The 24,919-nt window shown below is 46.5% G+C and overlaps 1 protein-coding gene and 1 long non-coding RNA gene across 2 annotated transcripts in view; one reads left to right on the forward strand and one right to left on the reverse strand.

Moving 5' to 3' along the window:
- LOC132345966 (uncharacterized) overlaps nt 1-22,381 on the forward strand; it is a 36,153-nt gene extending 13,772 nt beyond the window's left edge. Inside the window, exons 2-4 of the long non-coding RNA XR_009495600.1 lie at nt 13,812-13,919; nt 15,442-15,561; nt 21,456-22,381. This is a non-coding gene — a long non-coding RNA (uncharacterized lncRNA). The remainder of the gene's footprint in view (nt 1-13,811; nt 13,920-15,441; nt 15,562-21,455) is intronic.
- The window catches only part of GABBR2 (gamma-aminobutyric acid type B receptor subunit 2), a 369,323-nt gene continuing 353,234 nt past the window's right edge, over nt 8,831-24,919 (reverse strand). Inside the window, exons 14-19 of the mRNA XM_024996226.1 lie at nt 22,375-22,485; nt 19,532-19,756; nt 17,553-17,735; nt 17,046-17,175; nt 14,109-14,226; nt 8,831-11,401 (exon numbers count right to left, since the gene is read on the reverse strand). Coding sequence (XP_024851994.1) covers nt 11,236-11,401; nt 14,109-14,226; nt 17,046-17,175; nt 17,553-17,735; nt 19,532-19,756; nt 22,375-22,485 — 933 coding nt within the window. The 3' untranslated portion in view covers nt 8,831-11,235. The remainder of the gene's footprint in view (nt 11,402-14,108; nt 14,227-17,045; nt 17,176-17,552; nt 17,736-19,531; nt 19,757-22,374; nt 22,486-24,919) is intronic.

The following is a 24,919-nucleotide window of genomic DNA, read 5'->3' on the forward strand; positions in this document are numbered from 1 at the left end:
ACACCCTCTCCAGCATCTATTATTTGTAGACTTTTTAATGATGGCCATTTTGACTGGTGTGAGGTGGTATCTCATTGTGGTTTTTCTTCCCTGGCTGCACTGGATCTTTTTTGCTGCTCGTGGGCTTCTCTCGTGGTGGTGTGTGGACTTCTCTCATTGTGGCTAATGGGATCTTAGTTCCCCAACCAGGGATTGAACCCAAGTCCCCTGCATTGGAAGGTGGATTCTTAACCACTATACCACCAGGGAAGTCCTTCATACAGCAGTCTTTATTTAAAGTCTATTTTGTCCGGTATGAGTATTGCTACTCCAATTTTCATTTCCATTTGCATGGCATACTTTTTTGTATCCCCTCACTTTGTATCCTTAGATCTGAAGTGAGTCTCCTGTGCTGCTGCTACTGCTGCTAAGTCACTTCAGTCGTGTCCGACTCTGTGGGACCCCATAAACGGCCTCCTACCAGGCTTCTCTGTCCCTGGGATTCTCCAGGCAAGAACACTGGAGTGGGTTGCCATTTCCTTCTCCAATGCATGAAAGTGAAAAGTAAAAGTGAAGTCACTCAGTCACATCTGAGTCTTCGAGACCCCATGGACTGCAGCCTACCAGGCTCCTCCGTCCATGGGATTTTCCAGGCAAGAGTACTGGAGTAGGGTGCCATTGCCTTCTCCAAGTCTCCTGTAGACAGCATATATATGAGTCTTGGTTCTGTATCCATTCAGCCAGTCTCTGTCTTCTGGTTGGAGCATTTACTATATTTACACTTAAGGTAGTTATTGATATGTTTGTTCTTGTTGCCATTTTGTTAAATGCTTTGGATTTGTTTTTGTAGCTGTTTTTTTTTTTTAAATTTCCTTTTTCTTTTGTTATCTTGTAATCTGATGACTCTCTCTCTCTCTCTCTCTTTTTTTTTTTTGGGGGGGGGGGTTATGCCCTTGTGGCTTGCGGGATCTTAGTTCCCTAACCAGAGATTGAACCCAGGCTCCCACAGTGAAAGCGCCAAGTCCTAACTACTGGACTGCCAGGGAACTCCTTGACCATCAGGGATTGCTTTTTCTTTTGTGTGTGTGTGTATCTGTTTTAGATTTTTGGTTTGCAGTTAACATGAAATTTTGATATAGCAGTCTGTATATATACAAGATTGTTTTAAGTTGGTTATCTCTTAATTTCAACTGCATTTCCAATGTTATGCATTTGTATTCTCCTCATGAGAGAGTATAAAACCTTGCTGGCTTTGATACCATATTTGTATGCACATGATTTCCTATCTCTACTGTATGTTTGCTTTTACCAATGGGCTTTTCCATTTTAATTCTCTTGTTTCTAGAAAAGTTGTTAGAGAAGTTCCTTTAGCATTTGTTGCAGAGCTGGTCTGATAGTGCTGAATTCTGTTAGCTTTTGCTTGTCTGTAAACCTTTTGATTTCTCTGTTGAATCTGAATGAGAGCTTTGCTGGGTGTAGAGTATTCTTGGTTGTAGGTTCTTCCCTTTCATCACTTGAAATATATATCGTGCCACTTCCTACTGTCCTGCATGATTTCTGCTGAGAAATCAGCTGATAACCTTATGGTAATTCCTTTGTATGTTATTTGTTGCTTTTAATATTTTTTTTCTTTGTTTTTCATTTTTGTCAGGTTGATTATTATGTGTCTTGCTGTGTTCCTTTTTGGTCTATCCTGCCTGGGACTCTGCGCTTCCTGGACTTGGGTGACTGTTTCTTTTGCCATGTCAGGGAATTTTTCACATGTCAGTGAGTTTTTCACATTTTAAAAATCTCTTCAAATGTTTTCTCAGGTCCTTTCTTTCTTCTCCTTCTGAGACCCCTATAATATGAATGTTGATGCATTTAATGTTGTCCCACAGATTTCTTAGACTAACCTAATTTCTTGTCATTCTATTTTCTTTATTCTATTCCACAGCAGTGATTTCCATTAGTCTGTTTCCCAGGTCACTTAATTGTTCTGCCCCATTTATTCTGCTATTGATTCCTTCTAGTGTATTTTTCATTTCAGTTATTGTTCATGTCTGTTTGTTCTTTAAATCTTCTAGCTTTTTGCTAAATACTTTTTGTATTTTCTTGGTCTCTACCTCCATTCTTTTTCTGAGATCTTGGATCATCATTGTTCTGAGTTCTTTTTCAGGCAGATTGCCTATCTTCACTTCACTTAGTTATTCTTCTGGGGTTTTCTCTTGTTCCTTTGTTTGGAACATATTTCTCTGTTATCTAATTTTGTTCAACTTTCTGTATTTGTGGACTCCTTTCTGCAAAGTGCAGGATTGTACGTCTTCTTGCTTCTGGTGTCTGCCCCTTGGTGGGTGAGATTAGGCCGGGGGCTTGTGCAGGCTTCTTGTGGGAGGTAACCACAAATAGGTTTACCTGTGTTTTCATTTTAAGATCATCTGCTGCTAAGTCACTTCAGTCGTGTCCGACTCTGTGCGACCTCATAGACGGCAGCCCACCAGGCTCCCCCGTCCCTGGGATTCTCCAGGCAAAAACACTGGAGTGGGTTGCCATTTCCTTCCCCAATGCATGAAAGTCAAAAGTGAAAGTGAAGTCGCTTAGTCGTGTCCGACCCTCAGCGACCCCATGGACTGCAGCCTTCCAGTCTCCTCCATCCATGGGATTTTCCAGGCAAGAGTACTGGAGTGGGGTGCCATTGCCTTCTTCGTTAAGATCATCTAAAACAAATTAAATAGGTATATTCTGGGTCATCTGAGTCCAGCTAATTCTGTTGAGGCTATTTGTTGTGCTGTGCTCAGTTGCTTTAGTTATGTCCTGACTCTTTGCGACTCCATGGACTGTAGCCTGCCAGGCTCTTCTGTCCATGGGGATTCTTCAGGCAAGAAGACTGGAGTGGGTTGCCATACCCTCTTCCAGGGGATCTTCCCAACCCAGGGATCGAACCCAGGTCTCCCGCATTGCAGGTGGATTCTTTACCCTCTGAGCCACCAGGGAACCCCTAGGCTATTTAAAAAGTATAAAGGGTGTATTCCGGCCTTGGACTGATGTGTTCAAATTTCCTCTGTCCATCCCAGCTGTGTGATACAGGACAGCACTCACACCCTGTGCCTGAGTGCCTTTAGCTGCAGAAGTGTGGCAATAATCATTCCTACTCTGGGGTCCCTGTGAGATCTAGGTGAGATTATGCTTGCAAAGCCCTGCGCCTAGTGCTTAATGAGCATCAACACTCAATCACCATTCGATTTGTGTGTATTATCTGGATGGCCCCACGATTGTCTGTAGCTCATGAGAAAAAAACAAAGGTGGATTTAATAGAGAAGTGATGTGTTAGAGTTGAGCGAAGGCCAAATGATATTACAGTGTGCTGAATAAATGAAGTTTTCACAGTAGTTTAAATAAAGAAAAGCAGTGTGATAATTGAGTTATCACACCAGGCAGGCTGAACTCAAAGAGACACGCCTGGGAACAGTTGGTACTGTACTTGTGTTAAGAGCTGCAACTTATTTTTCAGCAAAACCTCATTTATTCCTTTAAATCTGTGTTGTTAAGATGTTTTTATTGGTCTTGTCATTTTCTGTGCATTTAAGTCATAAGTCTATTTGGCTTTTATATGGAAGATATAAGCATGAGTTTACATTTAGTTTGAACATATTTAGGTAACTCGCTGTATAATAAAGCAAGTTACCTAATGCATTTTAAAAGGTATCCCTGTGGTTTCAAGTACTACCCTAGGTCTTTTGCATTGGAATTCAGATGGAGGGAAAGCAAATGTTCTTCCTCTTGGTGGAGGGCTCTAACTCTCCTGTTAGGGTGTGGTGGACCAGAGCAGAGACCTTGAGCATGACCTCAAAATCAAAGCCTGCCCAACTGACAGCTCTTCAACACCACCAGTCTGCAGGCTGGTGGCTTCTCCAGTTTTAACCCCTGCCAGAGCTTTGTGTGTGGACTGGATTTTGTGATCCAGTTGACCACAGCGTTACTGGCTGTGTTAGTGTTGTGCTAGTCGCTCCATTGTGCCCGACTCTTTGCGACCCCGAGGACCACAGCCCACCAGTCTCCTCTGTCCATGAGATTTTCCAGGCAAGGATACTGGAGTGGGTTGCTATTTCCTTCTCCAGGGGATATTCCCAACCCAGGGATAGAACCTGGGTCTCTTGCACTGCAGGCAGATTCTTTACAGACTGAGCTACTTTCTAGTATTTCTGCCTTTGCAGTCAGGATCTTTGAGATGTCTCTAAGGGATAAAATGTTTCCTGTTACTTAAGTAACCTGGATGTCAGCAGGGGTTACACTGCCTAGTGAGATCTAGAGGGGATTAATCCAAACTTCCCATCCCTACCATACCTGACTCTGGAAAAGGCCAGTGCCTTTCCGGTATATGTGTGGATTTCCACAGACCTTGTACTTATGCTAACCTCTGGCTCCCTGTTTCTGCTTGTGCAGGGAGATTATTTTCCCCTCTGCATCTTCTTTTATCCCTACTTTGACTTCCATCCAGATGTAGAATTTGTCCCTTTCTTTCATTTCCACTAAAACCCCTAAGACTTCTACTTGTATAGTAAACTTTACTGAAGGTTTAGAGGTATTTTGTGGGAGAGAGTATAGGGAAGGGTAGAGGAGATTTTATTTTATAGTAAATGAAGGACAGGGGAGCCTGGCATTCTGCAGTCCATAGGGTGACCAAAGAGTCGGGTATGACTTAGTGACTGAACAAAATGACTTGACATCAAATGTTTAATGCTTCTGTTCTTCCAGATCTTTTGGCCACTCTGCTCTCTTCCTCTCTCACCTTTCTCTTTCCTTCTACTCCTAAATTTCTAGTCCTTTCAAATGGAACTGTTCCTTTTTCTTTATTTTAGCCTTGTCTTCAGAATCTCACTTTTCTCCCCCACCTCTTGTCAAGATAGTCTCCCTAACAATGATGTCCTTTCCAAGATGCATTCTGTTGTTAGGGAGTTAGATTGTGGGCTGCACCCTGCACTGATTGAAGCTCTTCACATTACATTCCTCTTGTCTGGGAATAAAATATCAGCTTAGTGCTTACAAAGCACTTTCACCTACATGAGCCCTTGGGTGAGATATGCCCATTTTACAGATGTGGAACCAGAAGCTCAGAGAGGTTGAGTGAATTATCCAAAGCTACATACCCAGATGAATTGGGGAGTAGAAATCTGCACCCAGATCTGAAGATTTTCATCTGTGACCCATGTCTTTGTACATAGGATGAATGCTGTCTGAACCTTCCGGCATCGGAGGCCACACGGATTCCAGTGTAGATGATTAACATAGGATAACCCAGTTGGCCTAAACGGGGAGTGTCAGGGCAGCCCCAGCAGTCTGTCGGTGTGTGCATTCTGCAGGAGGAGGATGACCAGTTCCCACCCTATCCCCACTCTCCCTTCCCTCTTTTGCTGGCTAGCTCTTTCTCACCTTCAGGTCTAGGTGTAGAAGTGGCTACACAATGTGTGGGACTCAGTACAAAATGAAAATGTTGGGCCTCTTGTTCAAAAGTTAAGAATTTCAAAATGAGCAGAACATTAAGCTAAGTATTGGACTCTTGGAAGCAACTATACCATCACATGCCCAGGAAGGCAGACCTGTAGGGAGGTTACACCCCCAGGAAACATCCTCTGGCTGCCCATTCTGAGCTCCCCACTCTGAGCTTATTACATGCTGTCTTTGTTTCTTCTTTATGCACCTGCTCCCCTGTTACTTTGTGAGACACGTGTCCTGTTCACTGCTATTCCCATGTTCCCAGCACAGGCCCTGACAAAAAGCAGGGGCTTAGTAGATGCCCTCCGGGGGTTTGGGGCCCTTGGACTTGGGACCTGGAGGAACCAGGTGGTGAATAGTCATGTCCAGGCAGGACCCATCCAGGCCTGTAAGAGTTTAGACCCATCGTGACTGAGGCTATGGGACTTGGCAGAGGTTTAGGGCATGGGGTACAGGTTGGGTAGGGACTAATTTTCTCTTCAAGAGACTGTGTTAATCATTAATGCCCAGAACCTCAGAGACCCGACTGCTCAGCACCAAGTAAGCTGTAACCAGTCGGGGAGATGGGGCATAGGCAGAGGACAAGCTCAGAGAGCATGGAACAGACAGCTCCTTCCTGGGGCTACACAGCCTGACCCACACTGGGCCTTCCTTAGCCTCCTTAGGCTTCTAAGGCCCCCTCTCCCCTTACCTGCCCTCTTTGCTCAGTGGTGGGTGTGGGAACGGATATATTTTCCTAATGTCTCCTCATAGCTAAGGGAAAAGAGGGGGGCAGAATTCTCAAAGTTTCAGACAACAGACAGCCTCATAGGCAAGTATGTCTTTAGGGATTGCTGATCCTTGAGCCCAGATAATGTCAGAGTTGTTTCTCTTTTTTCATTTCTCTCCAGTTGTAAGGCAAGATTTGAGACTAAACTCTGGCTGAAACCCTGGAAGGGCTCTGGTTGGCTGGGCTTAGGTAATGAGCACATCTTTAAGCCAATCTGTGTGTCCAGGGAATTGGACTTCCCTTGTGGCTCAGCTGGTAAAGAATCTGCCTGCAATGTGGGAGACCTGGGTTTGATCCCTGGGTTGGGAAGATCCTCTGGAGAAGGGAAAGGCTACCCACTCCAGTATTCTGGCCTAGAGAATTCCATGGACTATATAGTCCATGGGGTCACAAAGAGTTGGGACACAACTGAGCGACTTTCACTTTCTTTCTGTGTCCAGGGAAGGCACCAAGGATGGTTCCTCCAGGGTCCCTCCCATAGGTCCCTCTCCTCCCCTAACAAACAGAGCTGTGTTGCCAGGGGAGGGGCAGGAATGGGCAGGACAGGCAGAGCAGCCAGTGACTACTGGTGTGTTTTCTTTTTTTTTTTTAAACCCAGTACCACCTCCTCTCCCTGTCCTTGGCTTCTGAGCCTCTGGAGTCAGATCCCATGAGGATTCTTCTAGAGAGGAGACTGCTGAGCATGGAGAACAGTCTGGAAGGTCAGGGCTCTGGCTGGTGCCCCAGGTTCAGTGTTTTCTAGAAACCTTTCCCATGTTCCTTCAGAGCATATCATCCCAGGGTCGTCTCCACAGCACGGGGTAAGGAGACTACCAACCAGCATTTTCTCAAAGTGCTTCAACTCCGGAATGCTTCTCTTTGAGGCTCGGAAATAGTCTTTATTTTAGTTTTACCTCGAAAATAAGCTAATCATAACCAAAGAAAGTCAAAGAGACCCCTAAATGAAAGAATGAGGTGCCCACCATTCTTGGGTCCTTTCCTTTAGACTTCAGTTACCACAGAGCTGCTCCCCAAGGTCAAGCAAGGCATGAAGAACTCTACTGATGATGGTGATGAGCATTTTCTTCAGTCCCGTGAGAATTTTCAAAAGTGTTAGGAAGAAAGGCTAACGTTTTCTTCAGTTGATTCCTTATTTAGTGGGGAAATAGGAAGACTTCTCAATAACCTGAGGTGGTGGAACAGTGTCTCCCTACTGTGGTTGCTCTGGGTCAAGTGTGAGGAAGAAGCTGTATCTCAAAGTGGGAAAAATCCAGGCTCCATGCCTGCCCTCTCAGGACTGTCTGCTTGACCTTGGCTCCTGTCACTGGTCCTCAGCTTAGCCTATGTGTGAAGTGAGGGGTTGGACAAGCTGACCCCTAAGGTTCTTCTTAGCTCCTAATTTCTGTGAGTCTAGATCAGGTAGAGAAGGCGGATTAATCAGGATTCTGGTTCTGTCCCTGCCTTCACCGTGACTCATTTGGTGACCTTAGATAACCTTGTTGGACCTGTTCCCCACCCTTGACCATCCTGTCACAGAGGAGGGCTGTGTAGAAGGTGGCCAGGATTCAGAAGACCTGATCCTTAGGCTCACTACTGAGGATCTTGTGCACTGGGAAACTCCAGCCTGGATCCAGCCTTCTAGTGAAGTCTGTGGTCCAGCCCCCCATTTTGGGGACTCTCACCCAGTCACATGGCTTCAGGCCTCCCTGGACTGCTCTGGCCACATTGGCCTTGCTTAGTCTTCCAGACCTGGAAACTAATATGGACGTGCCTCAGCCACAACGTTCAACTCTGCAGGAGCCTCATCAGGGACTGTTCCGAGCCAATGAGAGAGCTTGATGCTGGGGGAATTGGGGACGTGGAGGAAGTAGATGTACCTCCCATCCTTGGGGAACTCGTGGTCTGTGGCTGAGAGGAAGGGCCAGCATGAGCCTGTACCCAGTGTGGTGGGAGAGGGACAGCAAAAGAGAACATTTCCGGTTGAGGGAACTAAGAGGGCATTTTGGATGAGACCTTGAAGGATGGGGTGGACTTGAGATGGAGCTGTAGACTGAGGGCCAGTATGGTGAAGGAAGTGCAGTCTGTAGGGCCCAGGGGAGGTGGGTGATGTATCTGGAAGGAGCTTGGGACCAAATCTCCACAGGCTGTCATGGCTTGGAGTGAGAGTCAGGGCCAGGGAGGCAGAGAGGCTTCTAAACTGGTCAGGAACCTTTTGGTTGCAACTACTGGGAACTGAACTTGAACTAACCTAGGCAGAAAGAGTGATTCATTGAGAGAACCGACAATGTGAAGACCAGGGGTCTGCTGTCCTTCAGAAACAGCTGACCCTGTGCTTGGACACCACCATCAGGACACATCTCTTGATCCTGTTTCTCTCTATGCTGGCTTCATTTTTCTCTTCTGTGGGCAACTTCTCTGCCTTGGAAAGAGACTTACTGGCCCAGCTGAGGTCAGGTTCCCTCCCCAGGACCTATCACCAGAAGGCATCAGGGCTGCTCTGCTCCTGTCTGCAGAGGCAGCGTCTGAAGGAAGGGACATGCTGGGCAGACTCCCCCAGAGCTACCCCCCGAGTTTCTGAGCAGAAGGCTATGGCCTGATCTGACCTGCATTTGGGGAAGAGTAGGCATTAAAGACAGTTTTTTTCCTTTTATTCATAAAAACAAATTTGCAACAATTTATTAAAAATTTATACCATGCAATAGGGGTATGAGAAACTCCTCATTTACATTTGATTCTGGCAGTTCCAGTCTAATTTAAAGCATTTGTGCACTAACGTTCATTGGAAAACACCTTCAGGCTGAAGCCTCTTAGGAAATGTATGGTGTGTTTGCTGCATATAAAAGAACAGAACCGTTAAATAGCTAGAGTCACTTCTGTGGGTCTTGTTATTTGTGGGGAAATTAAAAAAAATTGGGTGAACCTACAGTATCATTAAGACAGAGAATGTACTGTGTGGGTTACTCTAGAAGACTGTGCACGCTCAGGAGTCACAACGGGTCACGGATGCACACACTCACCTCCGACTGTCCGATACTTTTGTTTTTTTTCCTGCTATGCTGGATTAATATTTCTACAGGTATTGTTTTTTGTGTGTGTGTGTGTGTGTGTGTATACATTATGTACAATGAATTGTCTCTTTCCCCTTGAAAAATTAAATGTGATCCTTTAAATTAAATCTGGTTTGGTGAAATCAAGAAAGCAAGTAAATACTGTAATACACAGTGAGTGACAACACCGATTTTTAGTGCCTAAACAGACAGTGACTTCAACTTGACCTGTGATGTGTTAACATTTTTTTTCCCCCTAAAAGCTACGTTCCTCCATAACCTCTCTTTGGGGGAGTGGGGGGGAAATGCTATGCTACGTGAAATAGGGTGTTTTGAAATGTTGGCGATGGTTGAGACTCCCATGGGCCCTTTTGTCAAAACCTGGTGGTGACAGCGCTGTATTCCTGACTTCCGTGGTCTGGGAAGAGATTATTGCCTGCCTGTTGAAGCTGCCATTAGGTTTCTTTAGGGAGTTGAGCGACTGCTCAGTTGTGCAGACGTCCCGGACACTGTCATTCAGGCCTTTCTTTAGCAGAGAATGAACCTGTCTAGGAATGTCACAAAAGTCATCGGGAGCCCCTCTCCAGCTGGGTGGATCCTGGCAGAGGGCTGTGCTGGGTGCTTCTCTGGGCTGCAGCCCTGACTGTCCTGAGGGCTGAAGGTCATGGTCATCCTGATACCTCACGGGTCAGGGCCGCTTCACTGATCGGTAGGAAGCTTTTCTGGACAAGATCAAGTTTTGATCCTCAGAGCGACCCTGTGAGGTAGGCAGGACGGGTGTTATTTCAATCCCAGTTTGTTAGTGAGGGGAAACAGGCTCAGAGAGACACAAGAGACCTGCCCAAGGTCATGGAAGGAGTTAGCAGTGGAGCAAGGGCCTGAACCCAGGTCTGTCTCACTCCCAGCCGGGTGCTCTTTGGGGTTCCTTTAAAAGGGAAGAGTGATCTTATGAATGAGAATCACTATGCTGATTGATTACCCCACCCCGCCCCTCACCCCCCACTAGGGCAGAGCCCGCCAGCTTGTCTGGATGAAGGCTGCCTTCTGGAAGGTAAGGGAAGCGCTCAGCTAACACTCTCCCCATGACTACAGGGGTGTTCTCTAGCAGATGCCCCCGATTCACTTTGGTCATAAACAAAGTCAGTGGAAAAAAACAAAACAAAACCCCAGCCAGCCCTTGGGCCCTGATGAGAGAGGTTAAAGTGCACAATCTTTCTTTATCGTGTTTGCTGGGAACGGACATTCTATGATTAGCTCGGGTGCTCCCCTTATTATGGGGAGCACCTAATAGGAACACAAAGACATGGCCGACTGTGGGTGAATGCTGCAGAGCGTGTCTGCAGTGACGTGCCCTAAATCCCCACGGTCCCGGAATGGGTGTTATTGTGTTAATGTGTGAGTCAGCCTACTCCGGTACCCCAGCCCTCGGCCCGCAGAGCTGTGCCCGGCCCCACTTCCCACAAGACTCCCTGTTCCAGGAAGGCTGCAGTTGGCCGGACTGGCCGCTGGAGGCCTGGCTGCCCTGCCTGCCTCCTTCCCCAGAGGGGAGAAGGGCTGGCCTGGGGGGCCACAGCCAGTGGCATGTGTGGAGAGGCAGAGGTGGTTTCTCCAGAAGCCTTCGCCTCTTTTCAAGGCTGCTCAGGGCCACTCAGTGACTTCTAGCTGGAGTTCTAGCAACTTTCTCCTTGTCTAGGATTTTTTTTTTTTGCAAAGTTTCAAATATCCTAGCTCCTCTTCCTTTGCAGACATGAAGGAAGAGGTCATTTTCATTCCTCTTCTTTGTGAAAGAATAAAAACTTCACAAATAAGGCGCGAGGTCAGGTGCCAAGTGCCCCCCATCCTGTGCACTGCATGCCATCTGAGCAGTCCCACAAGGCCAGCCGTGGCGCCAGCTTCTCCACAGCCAGAGCTGACAGTGTTCCTGCAGCAGCTGCCTCTGCTCTGTGTGGTTCTGTCATGGGGGAGGCCCCGGCCCCAGGCCTCCCACCCTTACAGGCCCGAGACCATAACTCGGAAAGAGGGTGGCACGTGTCTGTGACGGGGGCTGGCGGTGGGGCTGACGCAGGGGCTGACACAGCTGGCGTCCACGCCTCCAATGGACGGGAGGTAGGCGTGGTGGAGGATGGGGAGCTGGAGGGACAGCCGGCGCTGGATGCTGCGGCAGGGAGAAAAGAAGGGAGGAGTGTTAGTGAACGCTGGCTGGTTGTGCTCACCAGGAAGGCCCCTGGACTCGCTTGGGCCAAGAAGCTGATGGTAGGGAGTGCAGTTCTCTCTCAGTCCAGGGTCTGACTTCCTGTCATCCAGTCACTTACCTATCTGGCAGGTGTTTAATGCAGGCCTACCTGTGCCAACTGCTGCCCGGCAATAACCACGGTGACAGTAAGCAGGGAGGAGGCAGGCTTCTTGAGCTTCCAGTGCTTCCTAAGAACAAGACTTTGCCCTTTGAACAGGGCTTTGCTGCAAACACAGACAGTTCTCTACTCCTTCAAGTCTGCAAATGGACTTGGCTTTGGGTTCCATCCCTGAAAGGCTTCTCAGCTGCTCTGTCCTTGCTCATTGGCATCCCTGATGCTGGCCAGTTCCAAAAGGTTCCTTCCTGGTCTTGTGGCTTCGGTGACTAGTGTACTCTTTCCTACACTGGAATGGGGCATTCAGGGCTCCCCAAGATCTGCTTCTTGCCAGGTTCTTCAGGTGAATATTCTACCTGCTCCCACCAAATATTTTACCCTCTTGTGGCTAGTTTTCCCTAAAACCCTGCTTATGGGCAGTCTTCGAAGCCTCTGCACATGCTGTTTTCCCAGCCTAGAAAGCTCTTCCTCTGCTTTCCCTCTAAGGTCCAGTTTAAATGTCATCTGTTTTGTACTACCCCCACCCCCACCGCCAGAAAATGAGCTCTTTCCTCCTCTGAGCCCCCAGAACCCTTGGCAAATTCCAAGAAATGCGGTTACAAAAAAAACAAAACAAAAAACAACAACCTGGGGCTGGGTAAGCAGGATGACAGAGGAGGAGCAGAGACTCCCTGCTCACCGCCTACCCTTCTGCCTGCCTTCTCATTAGTCCTCATGGCCAGCAGGCAGCAGAGTCACCTCAGTTGTTGTGAAGACTGCTTTGGGGGATGTGCACGGGCCACTGATCCCCTGCTCTGCTGCATCTTGTACAATGCTCCACTGCATCTGGGAAGTTGCATTCCCTGAACTCTTAGGCCTCCTTGTGTCCCACAGGCCATTCAGGTGGGAAAATCCCTAGACCTTCACAGAAGCCACTAGGCAAAAGAAGTATTGCTAGTCCCATGATAAAGATGAGGAAAGGGTACAGAAAGCCTGCTCTTCTGGGTACAGAAACAACCAGAACCAGGGAAGGTGAGGCTTCTTCTGATGAAAGACAGTGCTTTATGGGTGGTAAATCAACTCACAGGGCACCTGGTGTGTAGGCAGGGTGTTGGTGGGGTTCTGAGACTCATGGAGCCAGGCAGTGCTACCCCCGCTCCCTAAGGACCTGCTGGCCAGAATGGTGTCTCCCAAGTGCTCATGAGAGATTAGTGTGTCGGAGACCTCATTTTGAAATTCAAGTTGAACTTGTATAATGTCATTGGTGTTGGCAAAGAGTCCAGGAAAATGGGGAGCTGGAGAATGAACCTGACCTGGGAAAGGGTGTTGTGCCTGAGCACCCTGAGCAGCGTGGGATCTGTGTCCTGCTGTCAGAGCCACGTGCTCTGCTGTCTGTTAGGATCCTGTTTGCTTTTTCATTAATTCAGTACTGGAAGCTGTGTTCAATCCAAGGGACATAGGAAGGACTTACACCTTACTTTCAAGGTGCTTGCATTCTAGTGCACGGAACTCATAGGTAGATCACTGATGAATGCCATGTAACCATCAGTGATTATACTGGACCCATCAGCTTCAAGGCCTTGGAGCTAAGTGGGTCGAGAGGCTCTTAACTCTGTGACTACATGGCCCCAAATGACACTGCAGTTGGTGAATGGGCTCCTTTTGCTGGCTCCTCCCCCCGTGTTGTCACTTCCTAGGGAGCAAGTTTCAGGGCTGACATTTCTAATTGCTGCTTCTAATCTGCCGTAAACTGGGAAGAACTAAAAATTACCAGTGAGGACAAAGCTGCCAGAGATGTCCAGGGCTTTGCTTAGATGTCACATTCTCACTGAGCCTGCTCTGACTTCCCTGTGTAAAATTATGATCTCTTAATTTTTCTCCAAAGCACCTATCATTTACATACAGGGGTTTGCTTTTTTGTTAAGTTATTGTCTTGCCAGATAGAAGGTAAACTCCATGAAGGGAAGGATTTTTGTTTTCTTCACTTCTGTGCTTGATACATATAGGTCTCAGTAAATTAGTGTTAAGTAAATGTATTCATTTTACATGTAACAAAGGCTGTGTGCCTGCTAAGTTGGTTCAGTTATGTCCCACTCTTTGTGACCCCATGAACTGTAGCCCGGCCAGGTTCCTCTGCCCATGGGATTCTCCAGGCAAGTATACTGGAGTGGGTTGCCATTTCCTTCTCCAGGGGATCTTCCTGACCCAGGGATTAAACCCATGTCTTCTGCACTGCAGGTGGAGTCTCCTGCTGAGCCATCTGGGAAGCCCAACAAAGGAAGAGAACATGGGATTTGACATTGGACAGACCCAAGTTCAAACCCTATCCCTTGCATTTGGCAACTGGTAAGCTTTGGCAAGTCACCTCGCTTCTTTGAGTATTAGTCTTCTTATCTGTAAAATAAGCATTGTAATTTGATCTGTATCATGAAATTACTGTAGAGTTCAAATAAAGTAATGCATGTGAAAACATGGTGCCAATTGTAAACTCTTGTGCAGTACTCTGGCAATAATTCCAAAGGAGAAGGTACTTACTGTTCTGGGGAGTTTATATCTTCTATAGGATCTTTGCATGTTCGAGAGGGCTCTGTTGTGTTCCACTGTAGCTGGGGATTTTGATCGAGGTGATTTTTTAAAACGGCCTTTCCCCCATCTGAATGCAGAACAACAAAATTGCAATAATTCTATTAATTAAAAAAAAAATCAACAATGTATCCATTTATAGGATACTGCCCAAGAAGGGAGAATGCAGAAGAGCCCATCTTCCCTGAGTTCTCTAAGCGCTGGTCCCTGAGCTGCTCTCTTGAGCCCAAGGCAGGGAGCCTAGAAGCTCCCATCCAGGGATGGACACGGCATGCTGGAGATGTGGATGGTGCACCCTGGGACCTCCCTTTCTATAAGAAAAAAGGGAATCAAGTTGACCAATGTAGGTAACATCACTTAGTAATGAGAGGTTCTAATATGAAGGTTCTCTTCTTCGGTGTGTTAGGGATGTAATGACAAAGAAAAAAGAACTCCAAGATTGCCACAGACTGAAAAGAATAATAATAGTAAACTGTTGGTGAGAGTATAAACTGTCATAATCTTTCTGGGAGGTACTGTCAATAAATATCAAACACTTTAAAAAGTATGTTTCTTTTACTCAGAATTTCCACTTTGAGAAACTATCCCAAAGAAATAGTTAACAATCTGTGTGACGATATATACAAGATGTTTAAATCACTATCCTTTACAATATCAGAAAGTTGGAACTAACCCAAATTTGTGCAGTAATAATGGATTTGTTATTTACTAATATGTACAAATGGGGCCTCCAAAGAAATACTGTGTAGCCACAAAACATGATGCTCTCAACCTTCTTTGTACTTCAGAACCACCTGGAGAGAACTAAAGAAATATAAAAACATGATCTTGACCTGAGAGATCTAGATTCATTTGGTTTGGAAAAGAGCTTGGGTGTTTTCTTTTTCTGCTGCAGGGGGCAACCTTATATGTATGTCATTTTGCATCCACGTGAACACAGTCAATCCTCTTCATTCACGGATTCTGTGTTTGTGAACCTGCTGACATCTGTCTGTAACCCCAGAGTTGAACACCCATGATACCTTCACTGTCATTTGATAGCACACACAGAGCATCAAAAATCTGAGTCCCTCTCCCAGCTGAGGTTGAGCAAGGCTCTGCCTTCTTGCTTTAGCTCTCATGCTATAAGTATGCTTATTGTGGTCTCTGAAGTACCACATTGTTCACAGTTCTGGGTGTTGTGATGGCGATTATTTCACTGTTTAGAATGGCCCCCTTGCCTAATGCTGAAGTACTGTCCAGTGTTCTGGTCAACCTCTTCTTTTGTGGTTTCTCTGTTTTACAGAAAAGATTCCCCTTCCCCTGCTGAGATTACAAAAGAAACTCTCCTATGGCTTCTTCTGGTACATTCATGGTGTCACTTTCTTATATTTAAATCTTCTATCCATCTGGAATTTATTTTTGGGTAAGTTGTGAGGTAAGGATCTAACTTTATTCTTTTCCAGGTGGCTACCCATTTATCCCAATGAAATGTATTGAATAATTCATTTTTCTCCACTAATTTGAAGTGCCCAACAAGTGCCCAATTCCTTGTTACTTATCTCAGTCTAAACTTTTAACAGTCAACCCTCAATATATAAGAATTTTATAATATTGTTTATAAAATAAAATACTTATTACTTATAAAAAGAAACTAAAGATTTTTCATTGACTTAAACCGATTTTATAAAATTAATGATATATGCTAATGACAGGATGAAAGAATAGAGAAGTATATAAAATGAAATTAATTTTCTCACCCACTCTCCTCACATACTGTCCCTTTCACACAGGTAGATACTGTTAACAAACTGGTGTTTGTTCTACCAAATCTTGTTTAAAAAATGCACTCATACAAACACATATACATACATGTGTGTGCATTTGTGTATATCTTAATTCTGGTCTTCATTGAACTTTTCTTAGAGATCATTCCATATCTGCACAAATAGATTTTTGTTGTTTGGTTACTGAGTCATATCTGACTCTGCAACACCATGGACTATAGGCTGCCAGGCTCCTCTGTCCATAGGATTCTCCAGGCAAGAATACTGGAGTGGGTTGCCATTTCCTTTTCCAGGGGATCTTCCTGACCCAAGGTTCAAACCCACATCCTCTGCATTGGCAGGCAGATTCTTTACCACTGAGCCACCTGGGAAGCTCTGCACAAATAGATACACCTCACTTTTTAACAGCTGTATCATGTGCCTTGTTTGGGGTGTATCGTAATCAATAAAACCACCCCAAATGACAAACAGGTAAGTTAATGCCAGCTTTTCTCACCTACAGGTAGTGTTACAATAAGCACTGTGTGTCTATACCTTTGACCATGTGCGACTGTTTCCAAGAGGCAGCCTCTTGCTAGGGGAATCGCTAGTGAATGAGCTTAACACCTGACATTTAGAGAGTGCCAGACCAACTTCCAAAACATTGCAGGAAAATGTCCATTTCCGTATGCTCTTAGCAACACTAGTGATCTTTTAAACATTTTTCCTAAATGTAGGCAAAAAATGGACTGTTGTTCTTCAAGTGGTTGGTGGGACTGAGCGTCATGTCATCTTATAGACTATCCCCTTCCTGTACATTGATGAGGTGTGTTTGAAACTGTAACGTTGGGAGAAGTATGAGTACATTATTCACTAAGAACAGCGTGCCCCTAATCAGAACACTGGGAATACTGGCCATGCTGTGGACACGTGGAGCTGAAACCTAGGGGACTGAGGAACAGAAGCGCCGTGCGTAGGTGGACCCCCAGGTGGGACTCCAAACACTGAACTGTGCTCAGAAGTCATGGGTTTCAGACACTCCAGCTTGGCTTGTGGGACTTCAGACCTGCCCTGCACTGCCCCTCTGAGCCTCAGGGTCTTCATCTGTAAAATATCTCATACCCAGGGTCCCGCCTCCTCCTACCTGTGCTCTCGGTGAAGTTCCCCAGGTTGAGGATGTCGTTGAGCTCTTGGTAGTGGTTCTGTTTAATGTAGGTGGTCTTTTCTGGTGTGTCCTGCAGCTGCATGGTGACCTCTTCCAAGTCTTTGTCCAGCTAGAAGACACAGGCTCCAGCTGAGTGAGAGCTCCTGCCCTGGCCCCAAGTAGGAAATTGAGTTTTCCCAACTCATTGCTATAATCTGGGGGCTCACAAATCTCTAAGAACTCCTGTCAGAGAACGTCTTGAATTGGGCATCGCTGGACCCCATAGCCTGGGCCAAGGGGGCAATAAACTCCTTTCAGATTCTGTCTAGTTTATGTTCCCCCAGCTCTTGTTGCAGCCATAGTGACAGGAGACGGGGCTGCACCATCACGACGTGGCGATGCTCTGAGGGGATGTGGTGGGAAGTGGCAGCCCGGAGAGTTCCTGCACAAGGCAGAAGGGCTCAGGTGGGAGGATGGGGCCCTGATGACCAGCCCTGTGGGAGGTACCTCTGTGATCTTCATTCGCAGGCGATGGTTTTCTGACTGCAGGCCCTCTAGGCGGGATGTGCTTGCTTGGTTCACGCTGGTGACTGAGGTGGAGGTTTTAGAATCTTCTTTCTTCTGATTCTGAGTGAACTGGAATCGTCTGTTCTGAGTTGCTGCGTCTGGGTTTGTTCTCAGAGTGATGAGCTGAAAAGACAAAGGAGGGCTGAACAAAGGACTCTGGGGTCCATACTTCCCCCATGTCCATCCAGCTGCTTCCAGGGGTCCTGTGCCGGAGGCAAGATGGGACCCTGGGAACCCCACAGTCTGGGAGTCTGGAGCCCAGGCTCAGGCTTTCTCTGTCCTTTTGTTTTGTTTGTGCCCTTGGGCAGGCCCTTCCTTTTGCTAGGTCTTGGTTTTTTCCTTGCTCCTAGATGTCTGGTCTCCGGACCCTGATTGCATGAGAATCCCAGCCATCCTGCAGAGCCCACCCAGTGCCCCTTAGCCTCAGTCCAACTGAGCCTCATTCTGCCTTAGGCCTTACTCCACACAGAAAATAAAAACAGGTGTAGGCGACAGCTGTGAAGACAGTACGCAAGCTTGTGCTTGTTAAAACCATGGCCACAGCCTCTGTTCACCAGGACCTCATGGTTCAGAGGCAAGGAGCACAGATGGAGAAGGGATCTTCACCAGGCCAGAGTGCTCACCATGCTGCTCTGGGCCTGGGCTTGGATCCGTGGAGGGTCTTTGGAAAGATGGTGAGGATAAAGGAAGTCTAGGGAGAAGGAATGGCAAATGCAAACACAGGGAGGCCTGGGGCTCAGGGTGCTGATAGAGAAGGGCAGCTGTATGGTGGACAGAGTTCTTTGGGAGAGACAAGGAGATCCAATGGTCCTGGAAGGCAGTCCCGTGTTGGGGACTCGATCCTGGAGCCAGGAACGCAGTGAAGAGCTATAGAGGGTGAAAAAGCAGAGTGAACCGATAAAAGCTGGGCTTAGAATCATCTGGCATCTCTACAGGGTGGAGGGGAAGTAAGAGTGCAGGCAAAGAAGCTGTGGTGTTAACCTGGAGCCTGGGAAGGTGTTGACAGCTAAAGGAAGGAGTGTCTGCCAGAGGCATTCTAGAACAGAGCTGACACTGCCTTGCCCAGGAGGCCACAGGAGCCGTGGGACCCCAGTGGTCTCTCTCCCCCTTTTCTAAGGCAGATGCTCCCTAACTTGGGTCAATGGCTTCTCAGCTGTTTCTGTTTCCTGCTCCTCCTCTTATTCTTGAAGGTCAGGTTTCCCTCTATACAGATCAGCCTAGTGCAGGGGTCAAGGCCTCTGGTTCACCTGCCCACTGCTGGATAGGATAATGTTTGGAAAATATCTCTCAGGTCAGCCCTGCAGATAAATGAAAAATATAAGTGGTTATTAAAAATGGTTATTCCTTTTGATCCACTAGTACTACTTCTGTGACTCCACCTTAAGGTTATAATTAGAAATAAGGAAAATGTATTATGTAGAAAAAAAAAGTTCATTTATAATATAAAAATCTGGAAGAAACTGTAATACTCACCAATAAGGGATCAAGTGGATGAGTAAATTACAGTACTTGCCCTCAATTATGATTATAAACTGTGGGACAGTACAAAGGGCAGAAGTTAAAAAGGCAAACTACAAAGTGTACGATAATTGTAGCTATATCTGAAAAAGCGTCTCTGCGTAAATCATTTAAAAAAAAAAAAGACTGTTAATCAGAAATACTAACAGTAAAAAAAACAAACCATAATATTAACAGTGATTATTTTTGGGCAGCAGGACTATGTAAGATTTCTGAAAAATCTGGTTTTGCTTTTCTGCATTTTCCAAACTTCCTGTGATGTTAACTGTGGTCATTATTATTATTATTTTTTAAGTGCATAAAACTTTCAGAAGCGGAAGAAACATGGCAATCCCCTTGTGAGGGAGCCAGAGGCCAGATGCCGGGGAGGTGAGGGTGGGCTGTCGGCGGCCGCCCCATACCTTCGGCACGAACACCAGGCAGAGGGTGATGGTGCTGCAGAAGATGATGACCAGGGCCACAATGCAGAACTGCACGTTTGGCTGGTCCCGCGTCAGGAAGGACACGGCTGCCCCAATGATGCACATGATCCCCACGTTGTAGACGCTCATCCCGATGTACTTGCTGTCGTTGAGCGCGGGGATGCTGACGTTTCGGGTCTCCCAAGCTAAGAAACAGCCGAACAACTGGAACAGTGAACAGAGAGGGGAGATGGTTGTTAGCAAGTGGCGGCATGCACTCCTGCTCTGAGAAGCGACAGAGCTGAGGGTTTTTCTGTTACTCCTGCCTACTCTGCAGTAAGGGCCAGCGGGATTGCTGCTGGCCAGGTCTTTTGGATCTCACAGTCTGTCCCCACCTGTGGCCCTGGGTTGAGTCCTGCCTAGGAAATGCAGAGTGGGGTGTTACACTGTCTGTTCTCCTTTTACTTCCACCACTGGTTTACACACAGGTTCACAGGAGGCCTCAGTGGGAAGGAATTTCAGACACGGTCTCAACCACATCCCCTCCCTTTACAGAGAGCCGGGAGGCCCAGAAAGGAGGATGGGACTTGCCCAAGGCCACAGAGCAACACGGTGATAAAAGTGGACTGTCTCTAGACAGTCAGGCAGGTCTTTTTCTCTTAAACCAGGCAGAACTCATGTGTCTAGGACTTGTGTTATCCTCCAATGCACCGAGCCACCAAGAATAGTGAGACTCCATTTCCTAGTTGTCCTTGAAGCTAGGTACGGCATATGACTGGGTTCAAGACAGTGGTTCAAGAAGTGGTGTGTATAAGCTCCAGGAAGTGTCTTCAGAGGAGAAGGCTATTCCTCTTCCACCTTCTTAGTAGATGGAGTGGAATGTGATGGCAGGAGCTTAAGCAGTCATCTTAGACCATGATGTGGAAGTTGTATGATGAAGGTGAAGGAGACGAGATCCAAAGGGCTCAGATTCTAGGAGCCTCCACGCCAGCCCTTTTGCTTACCTGAGAGGGAAATTATCTATTCTTAAACCACTATTATTGTGAGTTCTCTGTCACTTGCAGTTTTGAAAAGTGAAAGTGTTAGTCACTGAGTTGTGTCTGACTCTCTGTGACCCCATGGGCTGTAGCCTTGCAGCCTTCTTTGTCCATGGGATTCTCCAGGCAAGAATACTGGGGTGGGTTGCCATTCCCTTTTCCAGGGGATCTTCCCAATCCAGGGATTGAACCCGAGTCTCCTGCATTGCAGGCAGATTCTTTGCCATTTGAGCCACCAGGGGAAGCCCTCACTTAAAGCTCTATTCCTGACTAGTACATTTCCAACAGAAATGAACAGGATAGAAGTCAAATGTGATCTGAAGTAGGATGTGCTCTGAAGTACGCTCATCCCAATGTACTTGCTTTCATTGAGCATGGGGATGCTGATGTTTCAGGTCTCCCAAGCTAAGAAATGACCGAACAACCAGAACAGTGAACAGAAAGGAGAGATGGTCGAGGGTTTAGCCTCCCCTCTGAGGGTTGGGCAGGTTGCAGAGAAGGTGCAGAGGGGTGCTGGGTGGAACGATGGGGTGGGCGGGAGAGCTGACCACAGCCATTGAATGGTGCAGGGGCCTTGGCTGGGGTCCAGCCCCTCCAGGAGGCCATCCTACAAAGGGTTCCTTTCCCTCTGGCTTTATCACTGAAGAAGTCTGGGCATCCAACAGCTGCATGAACCAGTTAACATCATCCCAAGGGCCTACACTATCTCATAGGGCTTCTATCCAGATAAAATGAGAGGATGGATGTGAAAGCATTTCATAAGCTGGTATATCCATTATAAGTTAATAATTATTTTGTAATTTGTATTTTTACAACCATAGTTGTTTCCTCTCTTCTAGGTGTGTTATCTTACAGACTGTTTAATTGTTATTTTTAATTCCAATCAGAATGGGAACCAGAAGCCCAGGAAGCAAGATACTGAGAGAGGGAAGGAAGCCACACTGCTGAACGCCTGCTTCATTCTGGTTTCTTCAATCCTACAGCTGGGTGTGGCTGTCTGCATCCTAGACGGGAGGAAGCAGAGGCCGGGCAAGTCCACAGACCTGCCTGGGTTCTTCTGGCAATGTGTTACAGGGCTGGATGTGTGTCTGGGTACCTCCTCTCTGCCGCAGAGGCAGACGGTGGCTTAACTTTCCTGTGGAAGGATCTGAGGGTGCAGTGGCCAGTGTCCTGACCCTGAAGGTATTTAGGTGCAGGTGTGTTTTGCACAGGATGTGGAGAGAAGATTCAAGGGTCAACCCAGGATACGGTCGGGTGGAACTGCCCTTTCAAGTCCTTCCCAACCTTAAAATTTGACAGTTGTGTGAGGTGGGCTTGGTATGTGATCTTTGTATAACAGATGAATGGAGTGGAAAGAGTATTGGGTTTGGAGGTTACCAGGTGGCTGCCAGCAAACCCTTGAACATGTCTGAGCCTGACTTTCTGCATCTGCAAAAGGAGATGATTCCACCCACCTCCCACAGGATATGAACATGCACTGGATGTCAACAGACCGCTGTCAGGGAGCAGGACAGTGGCAGCTGGGAGGCACACTCACAGGTTTGGGGGTTATTCTGCCACTTACCAGCTCAGTGACCTTAGGCAAACCAAGCCTCGACGTCCTCATCAGTGAAATGGGGATATTATTTGTATGTATCTTATATGGTTGCCGTGGGATTGAAATGGTACGTGCCCAGCACTGAGAGTGGCAAAGAGCAAGGGCTTAGTCCTGGGGGTTCTGCTTACTTTTACGTTGACGGAGACCCCTAGAGAGGGAGCTCTGCCAGAGAAATATCTCCCCTACTATGCCTGTAGCTCTGCACCTACCATGAGAAGCCCCTTATAGGCATAGACGATGCCAAGCCAGATGGTCATGTGGGTGTTCTCACAGTGCTCCAGGAGAGGCCGGATGGAGATGTCCCGTCCTGCTGGGTCCGGCTGTGTGAAGAGAAAATAGAAACCCAGGGATGGCACCGGACACCCTCCTAACAGGCAGGTCCCTGTTTCATAGCCCATTTCCATCCCATGAGCCACAGCCAGTACTACCATCCAGGAGGCCTTTTGAACCCCATCTCTTGTGTTCCGTGGGGCTCCGCCCTCAGCCAGCATTGACTGCTTTCTGTTTGTTGGTTGTGATTAGCTCTAAACTTCAGTTATCTGAGTTTTTTTATGCCTTTCCGACTTGAATCAGAGCGAAGAGAGTAGGGACTGGGTCACTTCTGTGCCATAGGACATAGCATAAGACCTGGCCCAGAGCAGGCATTCACCCATAGCATGTGTTAAAAGAGTGAAGGCAAGAATGAGGCAGAGTCAGGGCAGGAGGCTTCGGGTTTCTCTGGAATTAACTTGGGTAGTTGGAAATGTAGTATCTGGTGGCTAGACCAAGCATGGGGCCTGCCACACCCCTTGAAGGAGACCCTCGTGCCCACCACCTCCATGGAGGAAGCAGTGGTAGCAGCCATGTTATGCACCATATGACGCACTCTGGGCCAGAGCTGATTTTACAAGGGGTAGACACTCTGAACTCAGGCAGCCAATCCAGAGGCTTGTCAGAGACCTATGCACTTTCCTAGTGCAAAGTGCTCTGCCTCAGAGGGGTGGTAGAGAGGATTCAACCCGAGCGTCCTTCTCTGAGGAAAGTGAGCTGAGAAACTCCAGGAGAGAATCAGCCAGATGGTGGTAAGAGGAGAAAAATACAACCAGAGAATGAAAAAATATAAACTGTACATATATTTTTAGTGAGCCATTTGAGAGTTAAGTTTCAGACATCATGGCCCTTCTTCATCCCTAAATAGCATGTATTTCCTAAGAACAAAAAGATTCTCTTATATAACCACAGATACCTACCAAATTCAGGAAATATAATATTGATACAGTATATTATCTAATACACTACCTATTTTTTAATTTTGCTAATTGGTCCAGTAATGTCCTTTTAGGACCCAGTCAAGGACCATGTGTTACATTTACTTATTGTGTCTGTAGTCAGTCTTGGAACCAGCCCTTTATCCTTCAATCTTAAGACCTCAGGAAGCCTAAAAATAAACCCACATACAATTACAATCAATTAATCTTTGACAAAGGAGGCAAAAATATAAAATAGGAAAAGACAGTCTATTCAGCAGTGGAGCTGGGAAGGTTAGCTGTATGTAAAACAATCAAGTTAGAACACACCCTCACACCACGCACACAAAAAAACCAAAATGGCTTAAGACTTAAACGTAAGATACGACACCATAAAACTCAAAGCGAGCAAAGGCAAATCATTCTCTGACATAAATCATATCAATGTTCTCTTAGTCTCTCAAGGCAGTAGAAATGAAAACAAAAATAAACAAATAGGACCTAGTTAAGCTTAAAAATTTTTGCACAGCCAAAGAAGCTATTAAAAACAAAAAAAGCCAGGAAATTCTGTGGAGATCCAGTGGGTAAGACTCTGCACTCCCGCTGCAGGTGCACAGGCTTGAGCCTCGTTAAGATCCCGCGTGCTGTGTGGTGTAGGCCAATACCCAAAGAAGCAACAAGACCCCAAAACAGTCTGTAGAGTGGGCAAAAATATCTGCAAGTGAGGCTACCAACAAGGGCTTAATATCCAAAATATATAAACAGCTCATACATACAATTCAAAAACAACGAAAAACCTCCAAACTGAATCAAAAAATGGGTAGAAGACCTTAATAGACATTTCTCCAAAGAAGACGTATAGATGGCCGACAGGCACACGAACAGATGCTCAACATCACTGATTATTAGAGAAATGCAAATCAGAACTACAATGCGGTAGTACCACCTTATACCGATCAGTATGACCATCATTAAAAAGTCTACGAACAACATGCTGGAGAGAGTGCAGAGAAATGGGAACCCTCCTACACTGTTGGTGGGAATGTGAATTGGTGCAGCCACTGTGGAAAACGGTATGGTGGTCCCTTAGAAAATTAAAAATAGCATTACTATATGATCCAGCAGTCCCACTCCTGAGCATACACCTGGGCAAAACTATAATTCAAAAAGATACATGCACTCTTATAGTCGCAGCAGCACTATTTACAATAGCCAAAACATAGAAACAACCTAAATGTCCAATGATGGATGGATGGATAAAGAAGATACATATATACAGTGGAATACTACTCATAAAAAAGAAGGAAATAATGCAGCAACATGGATGCAACTAGAAATTATCACTCTTGGTGAAATAAGGCAGAAAGAGAAAGACAAATACCATATGATATCACTTATATGTGGGATCTAAAATATGGCACAAATGAATGTATCTACAAAACAGACACACAGACATGGAGACCAGACTTACAGTTGCCAAGGAGGAGGGTAAAGGGGAGAGGGATGGACAGGGAGTTTGGGGCTGGGA

This window comes from Bos taurus, chromosome 8, assembly GCF_002263795.3.
Source record: "Bos taurus isolate L1 Dominette 01449 registration number 42190680 breed Hereford chromosome 8, ARS-UCD2.0, whole genome shotgun sequence".
NCBI lineage: Eukaryota > Metazoa > Chordata > Mammalia > Artiodactyla > Bovidae > Bos > Bos taurus.